Raw genomic sequence first — 23,789 nt, forward strand, 5'->3', positions numbered from 1 at the left:
ATTAGCAGATGCCTTCTGAAAATCCAATTGAGAATGTCCATAGACAGTGGGTGGGTTTAGAAACGATCACTTGGAGGATTGTGACTAGAAACACCCTACCACTTAGTGATGCAATCTTTTGTTGCATCGTGCAGTGTGCCACTGCTAAATATTGTACCTAGCTAATGTACATGTCTGGGGAGGGTTTCCTCTGGTATTCATAATGAATTCATAAATACATATTTTATATAAACGATTATGATTTTACTATACATAGTGAACAGAAGAAATCACCAACTGCCTTCTCGAGCAGGCTCCATACTGTCTTAGAAATTTGTCCCTATGCATGCTGAGAGGATATTAACATATTCAGAAATTGTAACTGATTGCCTTGTGGGCAAGTCACTCGTGCTGATGCAGTTACAGTCTTATGGAGGCTAAATAGCTCAAATGCATTGCTCTGATGGGTAGAGGATAAAACTGCAAACTGGCACAAAGTACATTGCTTTTCTCACATCTCTTGGTTTCCATGATTTTGGTTCTGTCCCTTGGACTCCATACAGGCCAATTTCCTGAATTTTTTGAGGAACACTAGGGTCAAGAGGTGATAATTGCTTAGAGATGGAGGGCAAGGCTAGAATACTCAATGAATACTTTGTATCAGTGTTTATTAAGGGAGAGGATGCTGACAAAATATCAGAAAGAGGTGGTAGAGCTAACGGATGAGATATAAATTGATAGGCAGGATGTACGTAGGAACATACGAGCAGGAGTTGGCCATTTGGCCCATCAAACCTGCTCCTCCATTCAATATGGTCATGGCTGATTATCCACTTCAATGCCTTTTTCCCCATGCTGTTCCCATATCCCCTTACATCATTGACATTTACAAACCTGTCAATCTCTACTTTAAACATGCTCAATGACTGAGCTGCTATAGCCCTCTGGATAGAGAATTCCAAAGATTCACCTCTGAGTAAAAAAAAAATTCTCCTCATCTCGGTCTTAAGTGGCTTCCCCCTTATTTTGAAATTGTGTTCCCTGGTTCTAGACTCCACAGCCAGGGGAAAATCTTATTTGCATCTACCCTGTCTGTCCTTTTAAGTGTTTTGTAGGTTTCAATGAGATCACATCTCATTCTTTGAACTCTAGAGAATACAGGCCCAGTTTCCCCAATCTCTCTTCATAGAATAGTCCTTCCATCCCTGGAACAAGTCTGAACTTTCGTTGCCCTCCCTCTTTGGCACTAATATTCTTCCTAAGGTAAGGGCACCAAATCTGCACACAGTACTCCAGATGCGGCCTAACTAAGTTTCTATAGAATTGACGCAAGACTTCGCTACTCTTGTACTCAAACCCTCATGATAAAGGCCAACATGCCATTAGTCTTCCTAATTGCCTACTGCACCTGTATGTTAGCTTTCAGTGACTTAATGATGAGGACACCCAGGACCTTTTGCTCATCTACACTTTTTAATCTCTTATCATTCAAGAGTTACTCTGTGCATCTGTTGCTCCTACCATTGGAAGTGCTGGCTATACTTACAGTGGATAAGTCGCTTGGTCCAAATGGCTTGTAACCAAGGTTGCTAATGGAAGTGGGGGTGGTGATAATAGCGGAAAGGCTTGCCATAATCTTCCAATCTTACCTGGATATGGGAGAAGTGCCATAGGATTGGAAAGTGGCAAATGTGACATCTTTGTTCAAGAAAGGGTGTAAGGACATTCCTGGTCACTATGGGGTGGTCAGTTTAACATCAGTGAAGGGTAAAGTTTTAGAAACAATAATGAGGAGAAAAAACAGGCACTGGGGGAGGTTTGAGTTATTGAAGGAGATCCAGCATTGATTTGTAAAAGGCAGATTGTGCATGACTAATCTAATTGAAGTTTTTGATGAAGTAACAGAGAAAGTTGATGAGGGGAATGCAATGGAAATTGTCAATATGTATTTGAAGGAAGTGTTTGACGAAGTACCACATATTTACCTGGCAGGGGAGAGACCATGATCATGAAGGTGGTGCTCCCAGGAAGAGACAAGCCCATTGCACTTTGGGTGTGCTGAAGCCCGCAATGTCCCCAAATGCGGGATACTCGACTGTAAAATTTGAATTTGCACTCTCCCCTGAAAAAAAATAAAAGGCGAGTTAACAAAATTGAGACTCATGGGTCAGTGTCAGTTTGGATAAAAAATTGGCTTAAGGGCTGTGGTAATTGGTTACTTTTTTTCAGACAGGAGGATGGTAGACAGTGGTGATCCCCGAAGATCAGTGCTAGAAACACTACCTTTTAAAAAAATATATATAACTATACATACTTGGATTGCGGAACACAGAGGAAAATTTCAAAATTTGTCCATAATACTAAACTTGAAGGTATAGTAAACAGTGAGGATGATACCAATCATGTGGCAGGACATAGGCTAACAAAATGGGCAGGTAAATGGCAGATGGAATTTCATATGGAGAAATGTGAGGTGATGCATTTTGTCAGAAAGGACAGAGTAAGGCAATATGGACTTACTGACGCAGTTCTAAAGAGGGTACAAGAACAGAGGAACTTGGGGATTCATGTATATAGCTCTTTGCAAGTGGCAGGACATATTGAGAGAGTAGTTGTCAAAGCATATGGGTTCCTGGGTTCCATAAATAAAATTGAGTACAAAAACAGGCAAATTTTGCTGAACCTCTGTTAAGCTCTGGTTAGGCCACAACTGGAATATTGAGTCCAGTTCTGGCCACTACACTTTAGGAAGGATGTAAGTGTTCCTGAGAGGGTGCAGGGAAGATTTACCAGAATGTTTCCAGGGGTGAGGGAGTTTAGCTATAAGGTTAGGCTGGAGAACCTGAGCTTGTTGTCCTTTGAGCAAAGGAGATTGAGGGGTGAACTGATAGAGATGTACAAAATCATGACAGGTTTAGTTAAGGTGAACATAGAAAAGCTATTCCCATTAGCTGATGTTTCAAGGACTAGGGGACACAGATTTATGGCTTTGGGCAAAGGATGAAGGGAGGTTTTGAGAAAAAACTTTATTACGCAGTGGGTGGTAATAACCAGGAACTTGGTGCCTATGAGGTGGTGAAAGCGAAGATGATTAATGATTTCAAAAGGGAATTGGACAGTCACTTGAGAGAAATAGACTTACAGGGCTACGTGGATAGTGAGGGGAATGGGGACTGACTAGATTGCTCCATGGAGAGCTGGCATAGATGCAGTGGGCCAAACGGCCTTCTTCTGTTCCATAATGACTGATTCCAAGACCTTGTTTAAAAGAAAGTAACATCCTAAGCGAATGCTGGAAAGCCCAGTGATGTAGTGTACGTTGATGTAGTGTATGTGTGATTGGTTCACAAGCTGATGGCAATATTTTTCTGGAGAAAATTTAGAAGTGGATAAAGATAGGTTATAGCAGGTACTAGTTAAGGGAATGATTTTGGGTGTGAGCTGAATGAAGCACCTTGTGTATCAGTGCTAGGGCCCTTATTCTTTCCAACCTACATGAACAGCCTGGATTCAGAAACGCAGCGCAAGTTAGTCAGATTTGCAGATGCAACTTAATTAGGTGGGACAGTATAGTGTAGTAAATCAGGGGCATACTTAGCAAATGGTGAGTTAGTGGGGATTTTGGGAGAAATTTGAACATTGTTTCAAGTTAAACCACTGAGGCAGAAGAAGGGGGCACAACTTCAAAGTGGTTCAAAGCTGGGAGAATCAATGTGATAGAATCCACAGGAATTATTCAAAACTTATATATGTGCAAAAGTTACTTAAAAATCTTAGTGTTATCCCAGCCTTCCCTGGTACTTTTGCTTTGCCAATGCTAGTTAGAGGCAGTGCAGAAGAGACATTCATTTGGCCTTGCTTTGATACAATATCATGATGCTGTACTCCAATGAACAAGGACCTCCAGTATCATTCATTACTACTGTGGGATTTCAGTATCCACCAGGTAACAATGGTGGACAAAGCTAATGGAGTTGTTAGCAGTGAAGCTGAATAGTTTCACATCCCTCTAGAGTCCTAGAGTTCACCTGAGATTTCTCTTGTTCTACATGGCATTTCCAGAAAGTAAGTGCAGTTAATATCTTGGTTAAAGAAATAAGAATTAAGTATGCTTGACACTAAAGCAATACAATTGGCCCAGAGAGGGGAACATGCCAGCAATCTGGCACACAGCTCTCTAACGCCAATTTTCAGGCCTCCTTGCCCCGAACAAAACTCTATCCTGCATTTTTCAGTGAGATTTTTACAATCTGATTGGTTGAAGAACCTTGTTGTTTTTGTCCTGCTTGTAGACACCTCTGATGTGCTGTAGAGGGCACCTTGTTGGATCAAATGCTAGATTAGAGCAGGGCCAGAATTTTCAGCTTGGTGAGCGGGGGCAGGGCCCGCTTGCCAAGGCGTAAAATGACGCAGGGTGACATTGGGCGTGCATCCCTATGCCACCGTGCGTCATTTAGATTTTCAGTTCAGCGGGCGTGTAGCCAAGTTGGCTGCGCTCCTGCCGAACTGTCAAAGGCCTGTTAAGGCCATTAATTAACTAATTAAACCTATTGAGAAAGCTGCCCATCTAACCTTAAGGTTGGCAGGGTGAGGTTTCACAAAATTTATAAATTGAATAAATTTTTTCATTAATGCTCCTTGACATGTCCCAGCTCATGTGACACTGTCACAAGAGGGGACATGTCTTAAGATATTTTATTTTCTTTATTTAAATTTTTAAACCTTAAACTAATCTCCCTGAGGCACAGAGGTGCCTCAGAGATTTCTGCACTCTTTCGCGCGTATGCCGCAGGCCCTTGACTCGGGACGCCCCCACCCCCAGCCCGCACGAGGAGCGCACAGTGCTTCTGGGCAAATGTCACGCTGGGCGGGCCTGAATTGACCCGCCCACGTAAAATGGCGGCGTGGACCCAATCCGGGGTACCGATTGGGTTCAAGCCCACTCCCACCCGCCCCTGCACAAACCCCACCCACCCCTAACGTGGGGAAAATTCTCCCCCAGGTCTCTGCTCAAAAACCTGCGGAAAACTTGTGGGTAGCTGTCAGCAAGATGAATGTCGAGCGCTGTCTCTATGCTGCAGACTGAAAATTCTCTTTTTGTAATGGATATGTAAGGATGACTGCTTTGGATACTTTCTGAATCACCAAGGTATATTACTTTGGGTTCTTTATATGATCATGTAACTGTGGGTAGTACTTTATGGCGAGCCCTTTTATCACAAATGACAGCACATTCTTGTACAATTTTAGTTGTGTCTCTTAAGTAGAGGAGGTTGTTGCATTGAAGAGGCAAGTCCTGTGATTATGTTTTATACTATTAGAAGCCACAGTTAATAGCTATCAATTTGTATGTCTGAAGTCCTATTAACCTGTTGGTTATTCTGACTCCTGACCTCTTCCATTTCCTTTGCTTCCCAATTCTAGTGTAGGACACTTCATTTGTTAACCAAAGAACAAAGAATAACTGTACAGGTAAGACTGCTGATTTTAACTTCCATACCAAGGATGTAATTTCTATTTTGTTTTATATGTATTTATCAGTAGAAATATTGAAGCTGTATTATCATTGAAAGCTTCTTGATAACACTACATTTCATATGCCTAAAAATAAAACAAATTTGCATTATTGTACAGAAGAAAATTTGCATGTTGCAGCTTACTTTAAATATTCATAGACATAAATTGTTCACAAGACCTAGCTAAACTGCTCATAACGCCCAGCTAGTACTGTTAAAATGTTTTCTACTCTATCACTTCAGGAATATAAACAACTATTGGATCAAGGTGTTTCTCATGTCCTGGTAGATGTTCGTCCACAGGTGGAAGTTGATATTTGTCAGCTATCTCATTCTATTTGTATCCTTTGTTGATTTTATTTTGTTTTGATCATCATTTATGCATCGGGTAGGCACAATGATGGAATAAAATGAGCCTGATGCCTAAAAGGAATGGAGCAAGCAAATAGCTTTTCAATTTGTTTTGTGTTGACATAACATTTCAAAATTGTGCATTCAAGTAGTACTATTCTTTTTCTTAGCCTTTTGGAAAATGAAGTTTAAAAGTGCAACCAATTATAACATTACTGTAAGTTTTCTATATTCCATTTCATCTGGATTTGTTTTTCTTTTGATGCAATTTATATCTAATTGCATTACTCTCTTTATTGACACTTTTATATTGTAATCAACATAGCTATGCAAAATCTACTTTTGATGACTTTCAGGGTTTGTAAAGGTTATGGGAAGTCTCTTCTCCACCCCCCCAAACGGCGGTCTCTTGAGCCTGCAGTTTTGTTCAGTGTAAGAGATCAATAATAATTTAATAATTAACCTTAGTGCTGTAATCACTGCTTCCTTCTCAAGGGCAATTAGGGATAGGCAACAAATTCTGCCTTGCCAGCGATGCTCATATCCCAGGAATGAATTTTTAAAAATCCATTAGATCCATTTTTATAAAGTATTAATTTGATAGTAAAGAAAAAATAACATATTTGAATATAAAAGCTAGAAAGTTAAAACTAATACTACGAAACATTTGAATTTGAAATGCTTATATTTACGATTTTTTTGATCGTTTAGATAGTTTCCTCAAATTATTTTATGATGTATCCAACTTAAACATTGAGATTCTGGGCAAACATCTAATTTTGCAGAATAGAATTTTACTTACATAGTAATCCTAAAGTAGTAACTTCAAGTGATGTAAAACAATAAGCTTGAAGCAATAGCAGCTTTTAGTTCAACATTCATTACTGTTTCCATTGCCAGATTAAGGAAATCACGCAACAGTGTACATCCTTGTCTTGCCTCCGTTGTTGATCTAAACCATTCCATCCATTTTCTATCCACTTTAACAAATGCCTAAGCGCTGTTATAGATGTTTTCCATGTTTACAAGTCTCCCAGGAATATCATACATCTTCTAGATGTGCCATATCACTTCTTGCTATGCACTGTCAAAGCCTGCTCAAAATCTATGAAGTCGTTGTAACAATGGATGTTATAAATTTATTGGAAATCTGTTTTAACATAAACAGTTGACTCATCGTATTTCACCCTGATGTAAAACCAATTTTCATCATGCATTACTTCTTCTACATATCTTTCATTCACCTCTGCAGTGACTTAATATATTCTTGAAGATTGGCATTTTAAGATCATACAAGTGTGAAAAGGCTTCAGCATCTATGCCTTAAGTTGCTGTCTTCAAAGGACTGAAGTTAAGAAAACTCACTTTGAATTTGACTTGTTCAGGGTATCATGTTTCTTTGCCTAGGTCTTTAAAATCTATAGGCAGAATCTTCTGTTCAGTGTGTGGGGGCGGGCCCCTCACACCAACACGTAAAATGACACACGGTGACGTCAGGCATGTGCCCCGACATCACTGCACGGGTGTCGGCTGTGTGCCCGCCGACCTGTCAAAGGCCTGTTAAGGCCATTAATAAACTAATTAATCTAATTGTCAGGGCTGTCCATCCAACCTTAAGGTTGGTGGGCAGGCGAAGAGCCCAGGCAGCCTTTGCATTTTTCATGAAACCTCATCCACGGGTGGGATGAGATTTCATGAAGGGTGCATTAAATATTTTTTAAACACTTGATAAACATGTCCCAGCTCCTGTGGCGCTGTCACATGAGGGGACGTGTGTGAATGATTTTTAACTTTTTTTGTTTTGATGTTTCAGCTTGAATATAATCTCCCTGAGGCAGCTCTGTGCATGTGCGTGAAAGAATGTAGACCCCGACTCTCCCTCCTCCCCCTGCCTGCAAAGGTAACGCTGAGCGCTACTGGATGCGTGTCACGTTGGGCGGGCCTTAATTGCCTCGCCCATGTAAAATGGTGGCCCGCAGCCAATCGTGGGCAGTGATTGGCTCCACGCCTGCCCGACGGGGAGAAAATTCTCACCTATGTGTCTTACTATTGCCTAAATGAAAGTGTAACTGGGAGTTAGATTGATATGGGGATTTAGAAGTTATCATAGTAGTAATTTGTAGACCTATATGTATTTAAAAATAATTTCTTTTATTAATAAATGTTTAATCTAGTTTTGTAAAACCTATAAGACTTAGTGGTCTTATTACTACTGAATTCAAGGCAGGCACCTCGAAATTTATACAAATTGCCAAACAAGTTGTGGCAGTTATTTCAAGTTTCCCTTTGGGATTTGAACAACTCAGCATTTACCATCGGCTGTGCCATAACAGTGCCCAAATTCACTTATCCGTGGTTTTAAAAAAAATATAGAAGGCATCCTTAAAAAATGCTGAGAAAAGGAAAAACACTTGAATAAAGTTTAAAAAAAAAGGGAAGGTATCCATGACGATTTCCTGCAGCCAGCCTCTTCCCCATCCCCATGGCCCCAGCAGCCAGAACTCCCCATGGCCCCGATTGAAGTCCACCTTCACTCGCGATTAAAGTGCCGCAAGTGTGACAAATTTTACATTTTTCTTGTTTTATTAAACAATTTCTACAGTAAATCTATCTTTAAATCTATTAAAAGCATAGTTTTTTTTTCTTGCCTTTGATCCTTTCTACATGTAAAAATTTAAGATGGCTGGAACCTATCTAGTTGACTCACATTGTAGAATATGCTTATCGTTCGTGAATTCACTGTTTGCAAAGTTTCGCGGGAACATAACCCTCGCAAACAGTGGGACTGTAATTTACTTTTCGCTCATTCCAAGATTTTCTCCATTACTCAGATATGCTTCTTAGTATTTTTCTTCTTCTGCATTTTTTAATTTCCTTTTTTGTTAGTGTTCCACATCTCCTTTATGTCCATTATTACAAGTACAATTCAACACAGTTGATCACAGATTTTTGTTTTAAATTGTTTTAAGGCAGCTATCATTCTTGTCCTTACTGGTGTAAAAACATACTTATGCGCAGAACTAACATCAGCTGAAAAAACGCTGCATGACAGTGCACTTGATTGGAGTTCATTGACCTACACCAATTTTAAATCCTGGATTAAGAGCTGATTCAGTCTGGTTCTAATTGGGTTAGATGGGAATAAATTTTAATTGTGTTAACATGAATTATGTTAGATGCTTGCCTTCCATTAATTCTGCTGTACCTCACATTTGAGGAAGCATACATATTGAAACAGTTTCACTGCCATACATTGTAATGGTTGCATTGAATCAAAATGCAGATTTATTTTTGTTTTCTGTTTATTTATTGCTTTACTATTAACCTTATAAACATTTGTGTGTGGAGGGGAGGAATGCTGGCAATAGGATAGTGGCTTTAAAAGAGCCATTTAATTTGCAGCAGGAAATCTGTATAATTTTTGCATTAATAATGCATATTCTTGTTTTCAAATGGAATGATTACAATACAATTGTTTCCGATGCACAATGTCAGATTTTCCATTGGCTAAATTAGAGGAAAAGAATGTTGACTACATAAAGCTTTTACAGAATAGCATCAACACGAGTAGAAAGAAGGCCCTGGATAATATGGTTGCCTTCCCAGGTACGGTTCTTATTACATGTAAGATACATTTATGATTATTACAACTATGTTATTTATTGAGCTTTACACTTGACGGCAACTGTGAAAAATATTTATTTTAAAGCCAGAAGTTTCATATAAGGGAGCTCCTACACAAAGACTTTACAGTTCTTTTGTCCTCAAGAGCTGTGTAGCATACAATTAAGATATCTAGAAGTACTACTTGTGTATATTTAAGGGGAGTTTTCTTTGTGAATAATGGTCAGATCTGCCCGGAAACACTCCAGGCTTTCTTTTGTCTATAGTTGTAGTCAAGATGTACAGACTTAAAAAGTTGTTTATAATTAGGCAGTGTGTTCAGTAGCAAGGCAAGTTACAATTATGTTTTGTATGAGTACAAATTAAAATAAATACTTTTTTTGATATAGTACACAATATACTATGTGCAAAACACTTGATAGGTTTTACACTTAAGCACTTGCTTCTGAATCCAATTTTGCACTTTTAAATTAGCTTGTGCTGTTCTTTTCAAAATTAATTCTAAACCATGTTGCTCAAAATGAACCAAGATTCTTAATAAAACTCAACCCTTGATTACAATATACTCAATAATTTTTAACAGATGAAATATTTTTAATTTTAGCTGTTTTGATCATTTACAGCATTTTCTTAATTTCTGGCTGCCGATGTCATATAGTACAGTTAACTGAAAAGTTAAGTTTCCCTTTTCGTACCAGCAAAATTGAACAATTTTTAACTATTATAAATTAGTTGGGCACTTATTATTTATTTGTTATGCACCAGTGTTGTTTTGATAAGGAATTAGGCATGAACTGTTTTTACTCTCAAAATGTATGTAAAATTGTAGCCTTTTATACAAGTTAAGTTTAAACAATTATTTCAATAGAAAAGCTTTAAAAACTCACACATTTACACCATAATCTAAATCTTAAACCACATTTTAAATTGCTGTGGACATATGCGTCAATTAAAGAAATGAAGACATTTGATGTGCAGGTCTCTCCTTGCTGAAAGAATGAGCCTGCCTCCATTCAAAGAATGAGGATATCTGGATCTAAAACGTTTTACATAATTCACATTCATGAACAGTTCCTCTCAAGTAATTCTAAGGAGAACAGTACATTCTTCCAAAATACTGTGTTGCTTTTTGGAAATAGCCAGAAAAGAATCTAGTTCCGAAAGACATCAATTGTTAAAGAAAATCACAAGAAATTAATCTTTTTACATTTATATTAAAGATGTATATTTATTGTCTTTTTGGGTTGAGAGGTTGACAAGCTGTAATGTATATTTCTTAATGACTTTAAAAAATTGTGTTCCAAATAGATGTCAATGAGTATTATATGATTGCGATTATGGTGACATGACTGCAGAGTGACCAAGGCTAGCTACTGAATATCCATGGGTACTCTATTTATTTAGGAAGGATTGGCAAAAAGGCAAAGGAGGTGGAGTGGTGTTTTTAGTTAAGGATAAAATCAGTGCAATAGTGAGAGATGATATTGGCTCAGAAAATCTAGATGTAGAATCAATCTGGGTGAAGCTAAGAAGCAACAAGGGCCAGAAAACATTAGTGGGAGTTGTCTATAGGCCTCCAAACAGTGGTGGTAAGGTAGGGGATGGCACTAAACAGAAAATTAGAAATGCATGTAACAAGGTTGCTACAATAATCATGGATGACTTTAATCTACATATAGACTGGAAAAACCAAATTGGCAATAATGTTGTGGCAGATGAATTCCTGGAGTGTGGACGAGATGGATTTTTAGACCAGTGCATTGAAGAACCAGCTATGTAACAGGCCATCCTAAGATTTGGTATTGTGCAATGAGAAGGGGTTAGTTAATAATCCTGTTGTATGGGGCCCTTTAGGGAACAGTGACCATAACATTTTAGAATCCTTCATTAGGGTGGAAAGCGAAGTTATCCAATCCGAAATTAGGGTCCTAAATCTAAACAAAGGAAACTACAAAGGTATGAAGCGAGTTGGCTAAGATAGATTGGGGAACGTCATTAAAAGGCATGACAGTGGACAGGCAATGGCTAATATTTAAGGAACAAATGCATGCATTACAAGAGTTATACATTCCTTTCTGATGCAAAAACACAACAGGAAAGGTGGCCCATCCATGGCTAACAAAAGAATTTAAGGATAGTATTAGATACAAAAAGCAGTCATATAAAGTTGCTAGAAAAAGTAGCAAGCCTGAGGATTGGGAGCAGTTTAGAATTCAGCAAAGGAGGACCAAGAGACTGATTAAGAGGGGGAAATAGAGTATGAGAGTAAACATGCAAGGAACATAAAAGCGGACTGTAAAAGCTTCTATAAGTATGTAAAACTAAAAAGATTGGTGAAGAAAAATGTAGGTCCCTTACGTCCAAAATGGGAGAATTTATAATAGAGAACCAGGAAATGGCAGAGCAATTAAACAACTACTTTAGTTCTGTCTTCACAGAGGAAGACAGAGATGACTTCCTAGAAATGCTGGGAACCGAGAGTCTAGTGAGAAGGAGGAATTGAAGGAAATCAGTATTAATAAAAAAAATGTTGGCAAAATTAATGGGACTGAAAGCCGATAAATCTCCAGGGCCTGATAATCAACATCCCAGGGTACTAAAGGAGGTGGCCATGGAAATAGTGGATGTGTTAGCTATCATCTTCCAAAATTCTGTAGATTCTGGAACGGTCCCAGCAGATTTGAAGGTGGCAAATGTAACCCATTGTTTAAAAAAGGAGGGAGAAGACAGGGAACTTCAGACCGGTTAGCCTAACATCAGTAGTGGGGAAAATGCTAGAGTTTATTATAAAGGATGTGATTACAGGACAGTTGGACAAGAATAGCGGGATTAGACAAAGTCAGCATGGATTATGAAAGGTAAATCATGTTTGACAAACCTACTGGAGTTTTTTTGAGGACATAATTAGCAGAATTGATAAGAGAGAACCAGTGGATGTTGCGTATTTGTATATTCAGAAAGCTTTTGATAAAGTCCCACATAAGGGGTTAGTGTGCAAAGTTAAATCACATGGGCCAAAATTTTTCGCTTGGCATGTGGGCACGCACCCGACACGTTCGAGCGTAAAATCGCTTGTGATGTTGGGTGAGTATCCCAACGTCATCCTGCACTTGTGCGATATTTCGGTCGCCGGGTGCGAGTGAGATTAGGCACTGCGCCTGCCGACAACTGAGAGGGATATTAAGCCCATCAATGGCGCAATTAACTCGGATTTTTCGTTGCCCGCCCAACATTATGATTGGCGGGCGGGTGAATCGATGGGATGAGGTTTCTGAGATTAATTTTAAAAAAGATAAAAATGTTGACACAAATTTCAGCATCCATAAAGTTTAGGTGACTCATTCTGATGCATGGGCATTTTGTCCAAAATTTTAAATCTGTTTTTATTGAATTTAAATTCTTCAGCTCCGAGTCACCTCTCTGCCTTCAGGCAGCTTTCATCTGTGTTCCCCCATGCCCCCGCTGACTTCAGCACTCACCCTCCTCCCATCCCGACTCCGGCAGTGCTGAGCTTTTCAGCCTTTCATGCTGGCTGGCTGTTAATTGGCCAGCCAGTGTGAAATCGCGGTCAGTTCTGTTCCCTAGCCGCTCACAGGCGCCCCAATCGTGACTGCCCGCTGACCTGAAAATCCTGCCCGCGGAATTGGGAGTAATATATTGGCGTGGATTGAGACTTGATTAGCAGACAGGAAACAGAGTAGGAATAAATGAATCTTTTTTGGAGTGGCAGTCGGTGACTAATGGGTTACCGGAGCGATCAGTGCTTGGGGCCCCAGCTATTCACAATGTAGATCGATATTTGGATGAGGGAGCTAAATATAATGGCCAGGATTTTACATTGGCCAGGTGGGCTCGGCGGGAACGATCGTGGAGCCAACCGCCGCCAGCGATCAGCATTGGCCCGCCCAGCCTGGAATGCAAGCGTTGGCGCTGACATGTGCGGGAGGAGGGAGAGTCAGGTCCAGCGCTCTATCGCGCATGCATGCAAAAGAGCGTTTCAGTCTCCCTGAGGCACGGAGCTGCCTTGGAGATTGAAGCGCTTTTCAAAAAAAAACAAAAACATTAAAAATTTTATGAAACATGTCCCCTAATGTGACTGTGTCACATGCCATGGGACATTTTTTTTATTTTTCAAAGAAACTTTTTATTTAATTTGTAAAAGCCTCAGGAAACCTCATCCCACTGGTGAATGAGGTTTCCTAAAAAACGTAAAGGCTGCTTGGCCTTTTCGCCTGTCTGCCAACCATAAGGTTGTACGGGCAGCGGAAAATTACTGTCAGTTATCTAGTTAATGGCCTTAATAGGCCTTTCAAATATCAGCAGGTGTACAGCTGACCCCGGCACACGGTGGCTGAAGAAATATCGCGCGACGTCGGGATGCACACCCGATGTTACTGCGCATCATTTAACATTCCAGCATGTTGGGTGTGCACCGGCACGCTGAATGGTAAGTTCTGCCCAATATTTCCAAGTGATGACACAAAACTCGGTGGGAATGTGAGTGGTGAGGAGGATGTTAAGAGGTTTAAAGGCGATTTAAAGAGGTTGAGTCAGTGGGCAAATACATGGCAGATGCAGTATAACATGGATAAGTGTGAAATTATCCACTTCAGTAACAAAAACAGAATGGCAGAGTTTTATTTAAATGATGATAGATTGGGAAATGTTGATGTACAAAGGGACCTATGTGTCCTTGTACACCAATCACTGGAAGTAAGCATGCAGGTGTAGCAAGCAGCTAAGAAGGCAAATGGCATGTTGGCCTTCATTGCGAGAAGACTTGAGTACAGGAAGAAGGATGTCTTCCTGCAGCTGTACTTGGCCTTGGTGAGACAGGTTTGGTCTCCTTACCTAAGAAAGGGTATACTTGCCTTGAACATACTGCAGCGAAGGTTCACCAGACTGATTCCTGGGATGACAGGATTATCATATGAGGAGAGATTGGGTCAACTAGGCCTCTCTAAACTCCAGTGGAGTTTAGAAGAATGAGATGGGACCTCATTGAATAAAATTCTGACGGGGCTGGACAGACTGGATGCAGGGAATGTGTTTCTCCTGGCTGGGGGGGGTCTAGAAGAAGGGGTCACAATCTTAGGATATGGGGTAGGCCATTTAGGATTGAGACGAGGAGAACTTCTTCACACAGTGGGTGGTGAACCTGTGGAATTCTTTACCACAGAAGGCTGTGGAGGCCAAGTCACTGAATATATTTAAGAAGGAAACAGATTTCTAGACTCTATAGGCATCAAGGGAAATGGGAAGAGAGCAGAAGTATGGCATTGACATAAAGGATCAGCTATGATCATATTGAATGGTGGAGCAGGCTCAAAGGGCTGAATGACCTACTCCTCCTATTTTCTATGTTTCCATGAACCAATCCTTCTTCATGCCAAATAAGAATCTGCTTTTTGTTAAGAGAAAACATACTTTTTGCTTTTTTTTTTAAAACATGCTCCTGACTTCAAAGGAGAGATGTCTTCATGACAGTTTTGAAATCTTTGTTATGCAAACTGCATGTGTTTGTTAAGTAGCACATTTATGCTTCTTGCAAGGATTAGAAATTTTAAGAGCTTTTTTTGGGAAGCCCCATTTCTTAAGTTGGGAAATCAGCGTATATCCCTAAGTTGCCATTTATAGGCGTGTTTAAAGTTTGTATCATAACTACATACATGCCAAGTGAACCTTGGTTTAGCCCTTCATCTGGAATGCCTGCTAATAATGCTGAACTTAATCCACTTCACGTATTAAAAGAATCAAAGTCCATGATTCAAGCAGCACAAGGGTGAATCTGTTTCATTGGTTACTTCATTCTTGAACAGCTGGAGAATAGGATAGCGTTTTTTATCTAAGGAAATAGCTCACGAGGGACTTGACTTCCATATTTTAAAAATCAGCCTGTCAACTGCAAGCTTGTTTGAACCCAATGCCAAAACTCGCCTTGCATTAAGAAGAAAAAATATCAAATAATGCACATCTATTGACAGACTATGGGTGAGACTTCCTTACAGTTCTTGAATTCTGGCTTTATGTTTTCACAAAAGCTGATTTAATGCCAATTCATAAGGCTTTGAAATGAGTATAGAGTGTAGCAATGTGTTTTCTATCACAGGTCACAACTCATGTTGCCTCCAATGCCTTTTGATGGCTTAACAATTTTGCAGCAAATAAATTCTGCCAGCAACTTCAGAGCAGGTCCAAGAAGGCAGGCTGTGTGATTGTGCAGAAATTTAGTAGAGGAGGATGGTTGAAATTGAGATTCCTTTGTAGTTACAGCCAAGATGTGCTCAAAAATTGTTTTCTCTTCTTCAAGAGAAAACTGCAGAAAAAGCATCTGGGTAATTATGCTGATCAAAGTGTTTTTGCTGAAATGCTCAGTGGATACCTACTCCAAGCATAATGAGTGCATGGGGTAGGCATAAACCTAAAACATTACTCATCAATGCAGCATTGGCGATGAGGGCACGTGGATGTTATACTTAGGTATGAGTTTTGAGTCCTGTCACTCCCGGCGCAGTGTCAATCTTCCAACTTGATTAAACAGCATATTTGAGTTTAAATCCCACATCAGATCAAAGTTTCCTTCAGAATTAAGTATTAATCTTAGTGCCTCTGATGTATTGATAAATTCAAAAGTCACTTAAGTAAAATGTTATTGCAATTGGAGGGTTTCACTGGAAAATGGTTAACAAATATTTTCCCAGCAAGCTCAGATTAACATCAAGCATAACTGGCAACAGTTATTGGTAAGTTAATGGTCCTCATCATATTACTCAAAAACTGAAAAATGGATAAACATTCAATTCATTTTGCTTGTGAATTTAAAAAAATATCAAATTACCACACTTGCTGACTAATCTGCAACATTAGTCATTGTCTGACTTAAAACAGTCTTGTAATGTTATTAAGTAAAGGGGAACTTTGTATATCATTAGGAGATTGTTGGAGACCTGTGTTGAAATTCTGGACAGCAGCATTCAATTTAGGATTCTATGATCTATATATGTATAATAATAAATTAGCAAGCCATTACTAATGTATATTTCAGGGTTCCTAGGGTTTTATTCCAGGAGATAGTATGTTATGTTTATCTGGCATGAAAACATGATGGTTTACAAATTACTGTTAACGAGATTAGTTGCCGAACACTGACATTTCCTTGACCCCAAATTAATGCAGGGATTAATTTTTTTCATTCAAAATATCAGATAATAGTATATTGTCATTGATGTTAAACATTTGCTTACTAATAGCTTCAACAGTACTGTCTAGATCTCTGTGCATATGCTAGTAAGTTGGATCAGATCTAATTCCAGGTGGGAGCGAAGTGAATGCATAATTTGACTGTCATTTTTGAATATTGCAAATATGAGAACCACTTTAAAAAGGCAGAGATATTTAATATGATTTCACAAGACAGGATCCAATGAAGATGATTCTTTGGCTCATTTAATCTCATTCTTCCAGATTAGTAATTCTATTTTTTCTCTATCATAACTTTACTGTTCACTGGAGCAGGCAGCTGAATCTCAGCTATAAGATAGCACGTCCAATGGAACATTCCCTCAATACCACATTGGAGTGCCAATTGGGATTACAAGCTCAAGTCTTGGAGTGGGACATAACCTATCAATTAAGCAAAGTTGTCACACACTAAACTTAGCTGTCTTCTAATGTGATTTTGCTTTCCTATCACAATGTTAGCATTGATGAAAGCAAAATCAGTTTTTGGGGTCAGCTTCTATTGTTCCACTCCAGTTTCAAAATTAAAAAGAAACATTACATGCACTGCAAAGCATTAGCTTGCATTTATGTAATTTAAAAATTACTTGTAGTAAAATTATAAATGAAAACTCCAGAAATACAAAAAAATATGGAAGGGAATTATAAAGGAAAACTAGTGCATAACATGAAGGACAATTGAATGTGCTTATAGGAGCAATAAAGTAAAAGGATACTCAAGAAGTGGGCCACAGGAGCCATTAATTTTAAATTTTTTTGGCATAATTCCTGTTTTTAAAAGATGGTGTGTGGAACATATTGCATCCTTGTTCAGAAAAGGGATAAAAAGGAATTAGAAGCCAATTAATTTTACCTTGGTTATGGGTAAACTTCTAGAATCAAACTAAATTGCAGAACGTTTAGAAAACCAAGGGCTGATGAGTAATGAGGATATGTTTAAAAAATTGAAATATTTGAGGAAATCACAAAAGTCTACAGATACAGGGAATACATGGGAGCTCTACCTAAACTTTCATGTTTAAGAATATAATTATCTATCCCTAGACTTCTCTGTCCTTCTGCTTTTGTACTGGGTTTTGTACATACCGGTAATGAACTTAAAAGAAAGGAAGTGATGTTGAATTTATCCAAGACATTTGTCGGACAACAGTTGGAGTATTAAAGAAGAATTAATTTACAAACTACTTTATAGCCAATTAATTGCTTTTTAAGTATAGTTATTTTGTAAGCAAATACAGCAGTCGGTTTGTGTATGGCAGGGTCCCACAAACAACAGTGAGATAAATGATTAGCTAATCTTGTTTTAGTGGTGGTAGTAGATGACGCAAGTTTCTGATTCAGGAATGAGAATGCTACTACTGAGCGAAGGTTGTGAATTGGATGCAATTCTGGGAAACCTTATGTTAAAGGATATTAGAAAACTGTAGAGTGTAGTAAAGCTTCATTAGAACAATATCTGACATCAGTTGTCGGGAAAATGCAAGAATCTACTATGAAGGAATTTTTGACAATAGACTTAGAAAATTGTAGTATGAGAGGACAACCAACATGGTTTTACAAAAGGTAAATGGTGTTTGACAAATTTATTAAGAGTTTTTTTGAAGATGTAACTAGTCAGGTAGATAAAGGGTGCCAGTAAATGTAGTATATTTGAATTTCCAAACGGCATTGATAAGGTGTCACACAAAAGGTTAACACACAAATTGGGGATAATATATTAGCATAGCATAGCATAGATGGAGATTGGTTAATGGACAGGAAGAGTGTAGGGGCAAAGGGAAATTTTTAATTTGGCAGGCTGTAACTAGTTGAGTGCTTCAAGTATCAGTGCAGGGGCCCCAGCTATTTACAATGACTTAAACGAAGAAACCGAGAGTAATGATTCTTAGTTTGTTGACAATGCAAAGCTTTGTGAGAATGTAAGCTGTGTGGACACAGAGGCTGCAAAGAGGTATAGACAAGGCAAGATGACAGATGGAGTATAATGATGGGAAGTGTGAGGTTATTCACTTTGATAGAACAGAAAAGTAGAGTATTTTTTAAAAAGGTGTAGAACTTTGAAATGTTGACGTTCATTGAGACACTGGCATATTCATACACCTCCTTGTCAACACTGGCCATGTAGCAATCACTGCTGGAGGCATTCACAGCCCCTTGCAATCTCAGCATCCTGGTTTAGACCAGTGACCCCATGTCGCAGGTTGACAGTGTAGCCATGCAGCGCACTCAGTCCTGGCCATCCGAGGGATGAGCAGCACTCTCCAGGAAGTGTCGAGGGTGGTCACACAGGGCCAGGAAAGGTGCTATGTACAGCCATGATAATCACGTCTCCCTCTCCTTCATGCTGCAGGAGGACCACGTCAGGATCATGGATCCTGGTGATCTAGTTGTATGCCTGATTGCCTATAGAGGCCCTAGAAGACGGAGGAGAGAGCGACTGAGGCACCTGGCCGCGCAAAGGCAGGAGCATGAAGAAGGGGCAGCAGGGGCTCCCGCACACGCTGCCCAGGAGCGACAGGGAGCCATGGCTGGTCAGCACCTAGCGACACTCAGGGTCTATAGGCATCGCCTACCATTGCTGCAGTTGATTGAGAACCAGTGTTGCCGATGACTGCGCATGTCTAGGGACCTGGTGGCTCACATCTGCCACTTACTGCAGGTTTTGGCGCCAAAGGGACATGGAGGGCATCCATTGTCAGTGGTTGTGAAAGTGACTGCGGCGCTCAATTTCTATGCCAGTGGCTCCTTTCAGGGCCCCACAGGTGACCTCCGTGGGATCGCACAATCCGCCACCTGTAAATTCATGCAGGAGGTCAAGGATGCCATCTTTTCCATGGCACACAACTTTGGTGCATTTCGCCTGGGATCAGGACAGCCAGGATGCAAGGGCCATTGGGCTCGCCCTGATCTCAGGATTCCCACAGGTGCAGGGTGTGATTGACTGCACTCATGTGGCACTCAGGTCTCCACCGCTGCACTCAGTGGACTTCATCAACCGCAAGAGCTTTCACTCACTGAACATGCAGTTGATATGCAACCACCAGAAACGCATCTTGCAGGTGTGCACACAGTTTCCAGGGAGTGTGCATGACGCCTACGTCTTGAGTCATTCACAGATCCATGCAGACCATTCCTTAGTCCACAGAGGCTGCAGGGTTGGCTCCTTGGGGACAAGGGCTACCCGCAGATGCCGTGGCTGATGACACCCATGTGGTAGCCTCAGACTGCAGCAGAGCGACACCATAATGAGGCGCATGCAGCAGCTCGCAACTTGGTGGAGCAGATCATCGGGATGCTGAGGATGTGGTTCCAGTGCCTGGACCGGTCTGATGGAGCCTTGAAAACAATCCAAAGAGGGCGTCATGCATCGTTATTGTCTGCTGCGCCCTTTACAGTCTGGTGCTGCAATGGGGAGAGGAGCTGGCTGAGGAGGAGCTGGAGGAGCTGCATGTCTCCTCCGATGAGGATGAGGGGGTCCTCGGCGGTGACAACTATGGGATGAGGCTGTCGCACTGGCTAGACAAGGCAGGCACACTCGGGAGGCCCTCATAGCTGCCAGATTTGTGGAGGATGATGACGAAGTGCAGTGAGGTGTCCCTGTAGATCCTCACATCACAGTTGTGAATGTTTGACTCCAGTCTGGCTTATTGCAGTGCCAGTACTCTCTGAGAATGCTCCTGTCACGGAGATGCAGTGGAGGCTCTAAAAGTCACTCATTCATAGGAGGATGATGACATCATGCAGTAAGGACACTCCATAGATCTTCAAATAGCCTTTGAGAATGTCTGACTTCTGTCTGGCCGAGGGCAGCTCGCTTGCGCTCCATGATCAGGGCCATCTCAGAGACGCAGCCATGAAACTAGACGCATCTGATGCTGTGTCCGCCTTCACCACCTTAGCCCTTCAGGAGCTAGTACATGGCATCGCTGGTCGCAGATGCTGGTGTGATGGGGGCCAGCCCCACCTTAAAAGGTGCTGAGAGCACACACAAGGTATGAGAGAACTCTGTGGCGCCTGCCCGCTACATTCTGGTAGCAACAACCAGCACCGCCAAGGTGCAGGCATCATTAATGTTTCCAGGGAGTGTGAGGCTGGATCATCACGGTGGTCTGAAGGCCGCACTGGGGAGAGGCCCTGGACTGAGACACCTGCCTTTTATCTTGTGTAGAAAGGTTTCACATCTGAGTGACAAGAACACCGCTCATCAGAACAAGGAGCCACAGGCAGGGTGACATTCTTAGGAGTTTATTGACAACAGTGAACAGGATGTACAAGTGACCAACACCCATGGCCAGGCTGGGCAACTACTTTTACCTAACTTTTCTAACCCTGCCGCTACGTCTTGGTGCTTCCCGGACATCCACAACACAGGTGGAGGCAGCCTACTGACTGTGACGCCCTGTCTGTGATGACTTTGGTGGGTGTCCTCTGTATAGCTGAGACTTTGAGGGCCATGGCCTGCTCTCGGGATCCTACTATGTGGCAGTGGCACCCTCCTCAGTCTGTGAAGCTGGACCTGCAGAGGTCACAGGAATATAGGACTCAGATAGGCCAGTTACTCCCAGAGTCACCTGGGTGGATAGCCCTGGAGCGTGCACCTGCTGATCCTCCTCCCTATGGATGACCTACGGCCCCTGTCTGACTCTGAGCGGAAGGGATAGCTAGAGTGAGATCAAGCTGCCCAGTACCCCTCTCGTGTACACATTGGTGGAGGCCAATTATATCATTAGCGATGGAATTAAGCCCGCGCAGCAGTGCAGTAATGAAATCCTGGACCAAGATCTCCATGGCGGCCGCCTTCCTGCCAGTGTTGAGCTCAGTGCATTGCAATGCCGGCGCTATCACCTCAGCCTGAAGGGCTAGATGATGAGTATGCCTGGCCTGTGTGGGTGGTGAGTGGTCCCATGAACAGGATGAGGACAATGATGGTGTGTGTGAAAGAGTGAATGGTGATGTCCCTTGCTCTGGCAGTGAGTGAAAGCCCTGTGGATGGGTTTGTGAATGTGAGAGTTGGGAGTGATGAAAAAAGTGACTTACCCTGGCAGAATGGAGATCATTCATCCTTTTGCAGTACTGCATGGCTGTCCTCCTCTGCAGGTTGTTCGAGCTGACCACCACTGCCACCACCACCCAAGCTGGGTTGGTGACATTGCTACTCATCCTGTGTCCAGAGCGGAGGTAGGGCAAATCCCATTGGGCCTCCACGGCATTCAGCAGTCACTCGAGGGACCCATTGTCAAAACGCGGGACTGCAGTCTTTTTGCCTTTGCTGGCTGTGTCTCCTGGACAGCGGTGGTGAGCTAGTGGCGATGAGTGCTTTGCTGGCGGCTGCCTTTTAAAGATGACAGCCGGCATGATGCAACAACAGGGTGATGGCAAGCAGGCGAATGAGAGCCCGCCCACCATAGAAACGACATGTTTCCTGGGAATGTGTAAATAATGAGGCAGGCGCAGGAAGATATGGCGTGAAAACCTGCCATTTTCATCAGCGGGTAGGACTCCATTTTACCCGCCTGCTACCACACTTAGTGCTATTCTGGGAAAATTCTGCCCTTTGAATGGATAAGTAGTGAAAGATTGCTTGCACAAGTGAGAAATAAGAGGAAGTTGGGGTAAGTTTATTCACACATTAGCTTTGTAGAGTGTGGAATGCTTTGTAATTTCAAGTGGTGTTGTATGATTAATATAGTATGACTACATTTTGAAGATGAGCTTTATTTTAAATGTAACATTTTCTGTCTTTTCCTTTCATGTATTGCAAATCACAGGTGCAAACCTATATTCATTGTACCCCTGAGCTAGCAAATCATTTGTGCACTTTTGGGTGTAAGATAGCCCATATGCTCACTTTATCTGCTCGTTCACACACTTCTTTAAGCTCCCCTCCACTAAACGCTGTTTATTGCATATTCCCTAACCTCCACTAATAATTTTTATCTTCTCTAGAGTTTAGAAGAATGAGGGGATCTCATTGAAGTGTACAAAATTCTTACATGGTTCAACAGTGTAGATGCAGGAAGGTTGTTTCCCCCGGTTGGGGGAGTTCTAGAAGTGAGTCTCAGAATAAAAGGTAGGCCATTTAGGACCGAGGTAAGGAGGAATTTCTTCAGTCAGAGAGTGCTAAATCTCTGGAATTCTCTACCACAGAGGGCTGCGAAGGCTCAGTCATTGAATATGTTCAAAGCAGAGGTCAATATATTTCTATATTCCAATGACACTAAGGAATACAGGGATCATGTGGGAAAATGACTTTGAGGTAGAAGATCAGCCATGATCTAGTTAAATGACTTGAAGGGCCGAATGACCTACTTCTGCTCCTATGTAATGACCTGCCAGAGATGTACTCAAGTGTGATCGGGGTTGACATATTTTATATATAGCCTTTTTTTAAAAAAAGGAGTGCATTTAGGCGCAGCAACTGGCACAAACATAGTTTAAAATAGTAATAACTTATAATAGTGCTGTTAACATTGAGAAATGCCCCAAATGCGCCAAAAAGCCTAAACCATACAAAATCAAGCTGAAGAAGGAAATAGTAGGAGCAGTGATGAAAAGCATAGTCAAAGAGGTGGATTTTAAGGAGAGTCTCAGAGGAAAGGGAGATGGAGGGATTTAGGGAAGAAATTTCAGAGTTTAGAGCCTACATGGCTAAATCATGGGAAAAAGGGAGGGAGGATGCACAAGAGGCTGAAGTCAGAAGAGTAGAGAGCCGTGGATTATGTTTTAGGACTGGTTGAGGTGACAGAGATAGGGCTTAAATCATGAAGGGCGTTAAACATAAGGATTAGAATTAGGAGAAAATATGATGGGATGAGCAAAAAAAGATGGAATTCAGTGTCAGTAGGAAGTTGGAGCAGGAGTAGGCCATTCAGCCTCCTGGGCCTGCTCCGCCACTTAACTAGATCATGGCTTATCTTCTACCTCAATGCCAACTTCCTGCATTATCCCTGTATCCCTTAATGTCATTGGTATCTAGAAATTATCCACCTCTACTTTGAACATAATGACTGAGCCTCTGCAGCCCTCTGCGGTAGAGAATTCCAAAGATTTACCACCCTCTGACTGAAGAAATTCCTCCTC

General features: G+C 41.2%; 1 protein-coding gene, 1 long non-coding RNA gene and 1 pseudogene across 2 annotated transcripts in view; 2 read left to right on the plus strand and 1 right to left on the minus strand.

The window, feature by feature from the left end:
- mocs3 (molybdenum cofactor synthesis 3) overlaps nucleotides 1-23,789 on the plus strand; it is a 62,869-nt gene that overhangs the window by 33,913 nt on the left and 5,167 nt on the right. Inside the window, exons 10-12 of the mRNA XM_041182414.1 lie at nucleotides 5,404-5,451; nucleotides 5,739-5,835; nucleotides 9,342-9,452. Coding sequence (XP_041038348.1) covers nucleotides 5,404-5,451; nucleotides 5,739-5,835; nucleotides 9,342-9,452 — 256 coding nt within the window. The remainder of the gene's footprint in view (nucleotides 1-5,403; nucleotides 5,452-5,738; nucleotides 5,836-9,341; nucleotides 9,453-23,789) is intronic.
- The window catches only part of LOC121275048, a 58,273-nt gene that overhangs the window by 1,572 nt on the left and 32,912 nt on the right, over nucleotides 1-23,789 (minus strand). The window contains exon 2 of the long non-coding RNA XR_005942349.1: nucleotides 1,965-2,101. This is a non-coding gene — a long non-coding RNA (uncharacterized LOC121275048). The remainder of the gene's footprint in view (nucleotides 1-1,964; nucleotides 2,102-23,789) is intronic.
- Nucleotides 1,957-2,097, plus strand: LOC121275573 (annotated as a pseudogene).

This window comes from Carcharodon carcharias, chromosome 2, assembly GCF_017639515.1.
Source record: "Carcharodon carcharias isolate sCarCar2 chromosome 2, sCarCar2.pri, whole genome shotgun sequence".
Taxonomy (NCBI): Eukaryota; Metazoa; Chordata; class Chondrichthyes; order Lamniformes; family Lamnidae; genus Carcharodon; species Carcharodon carcharias.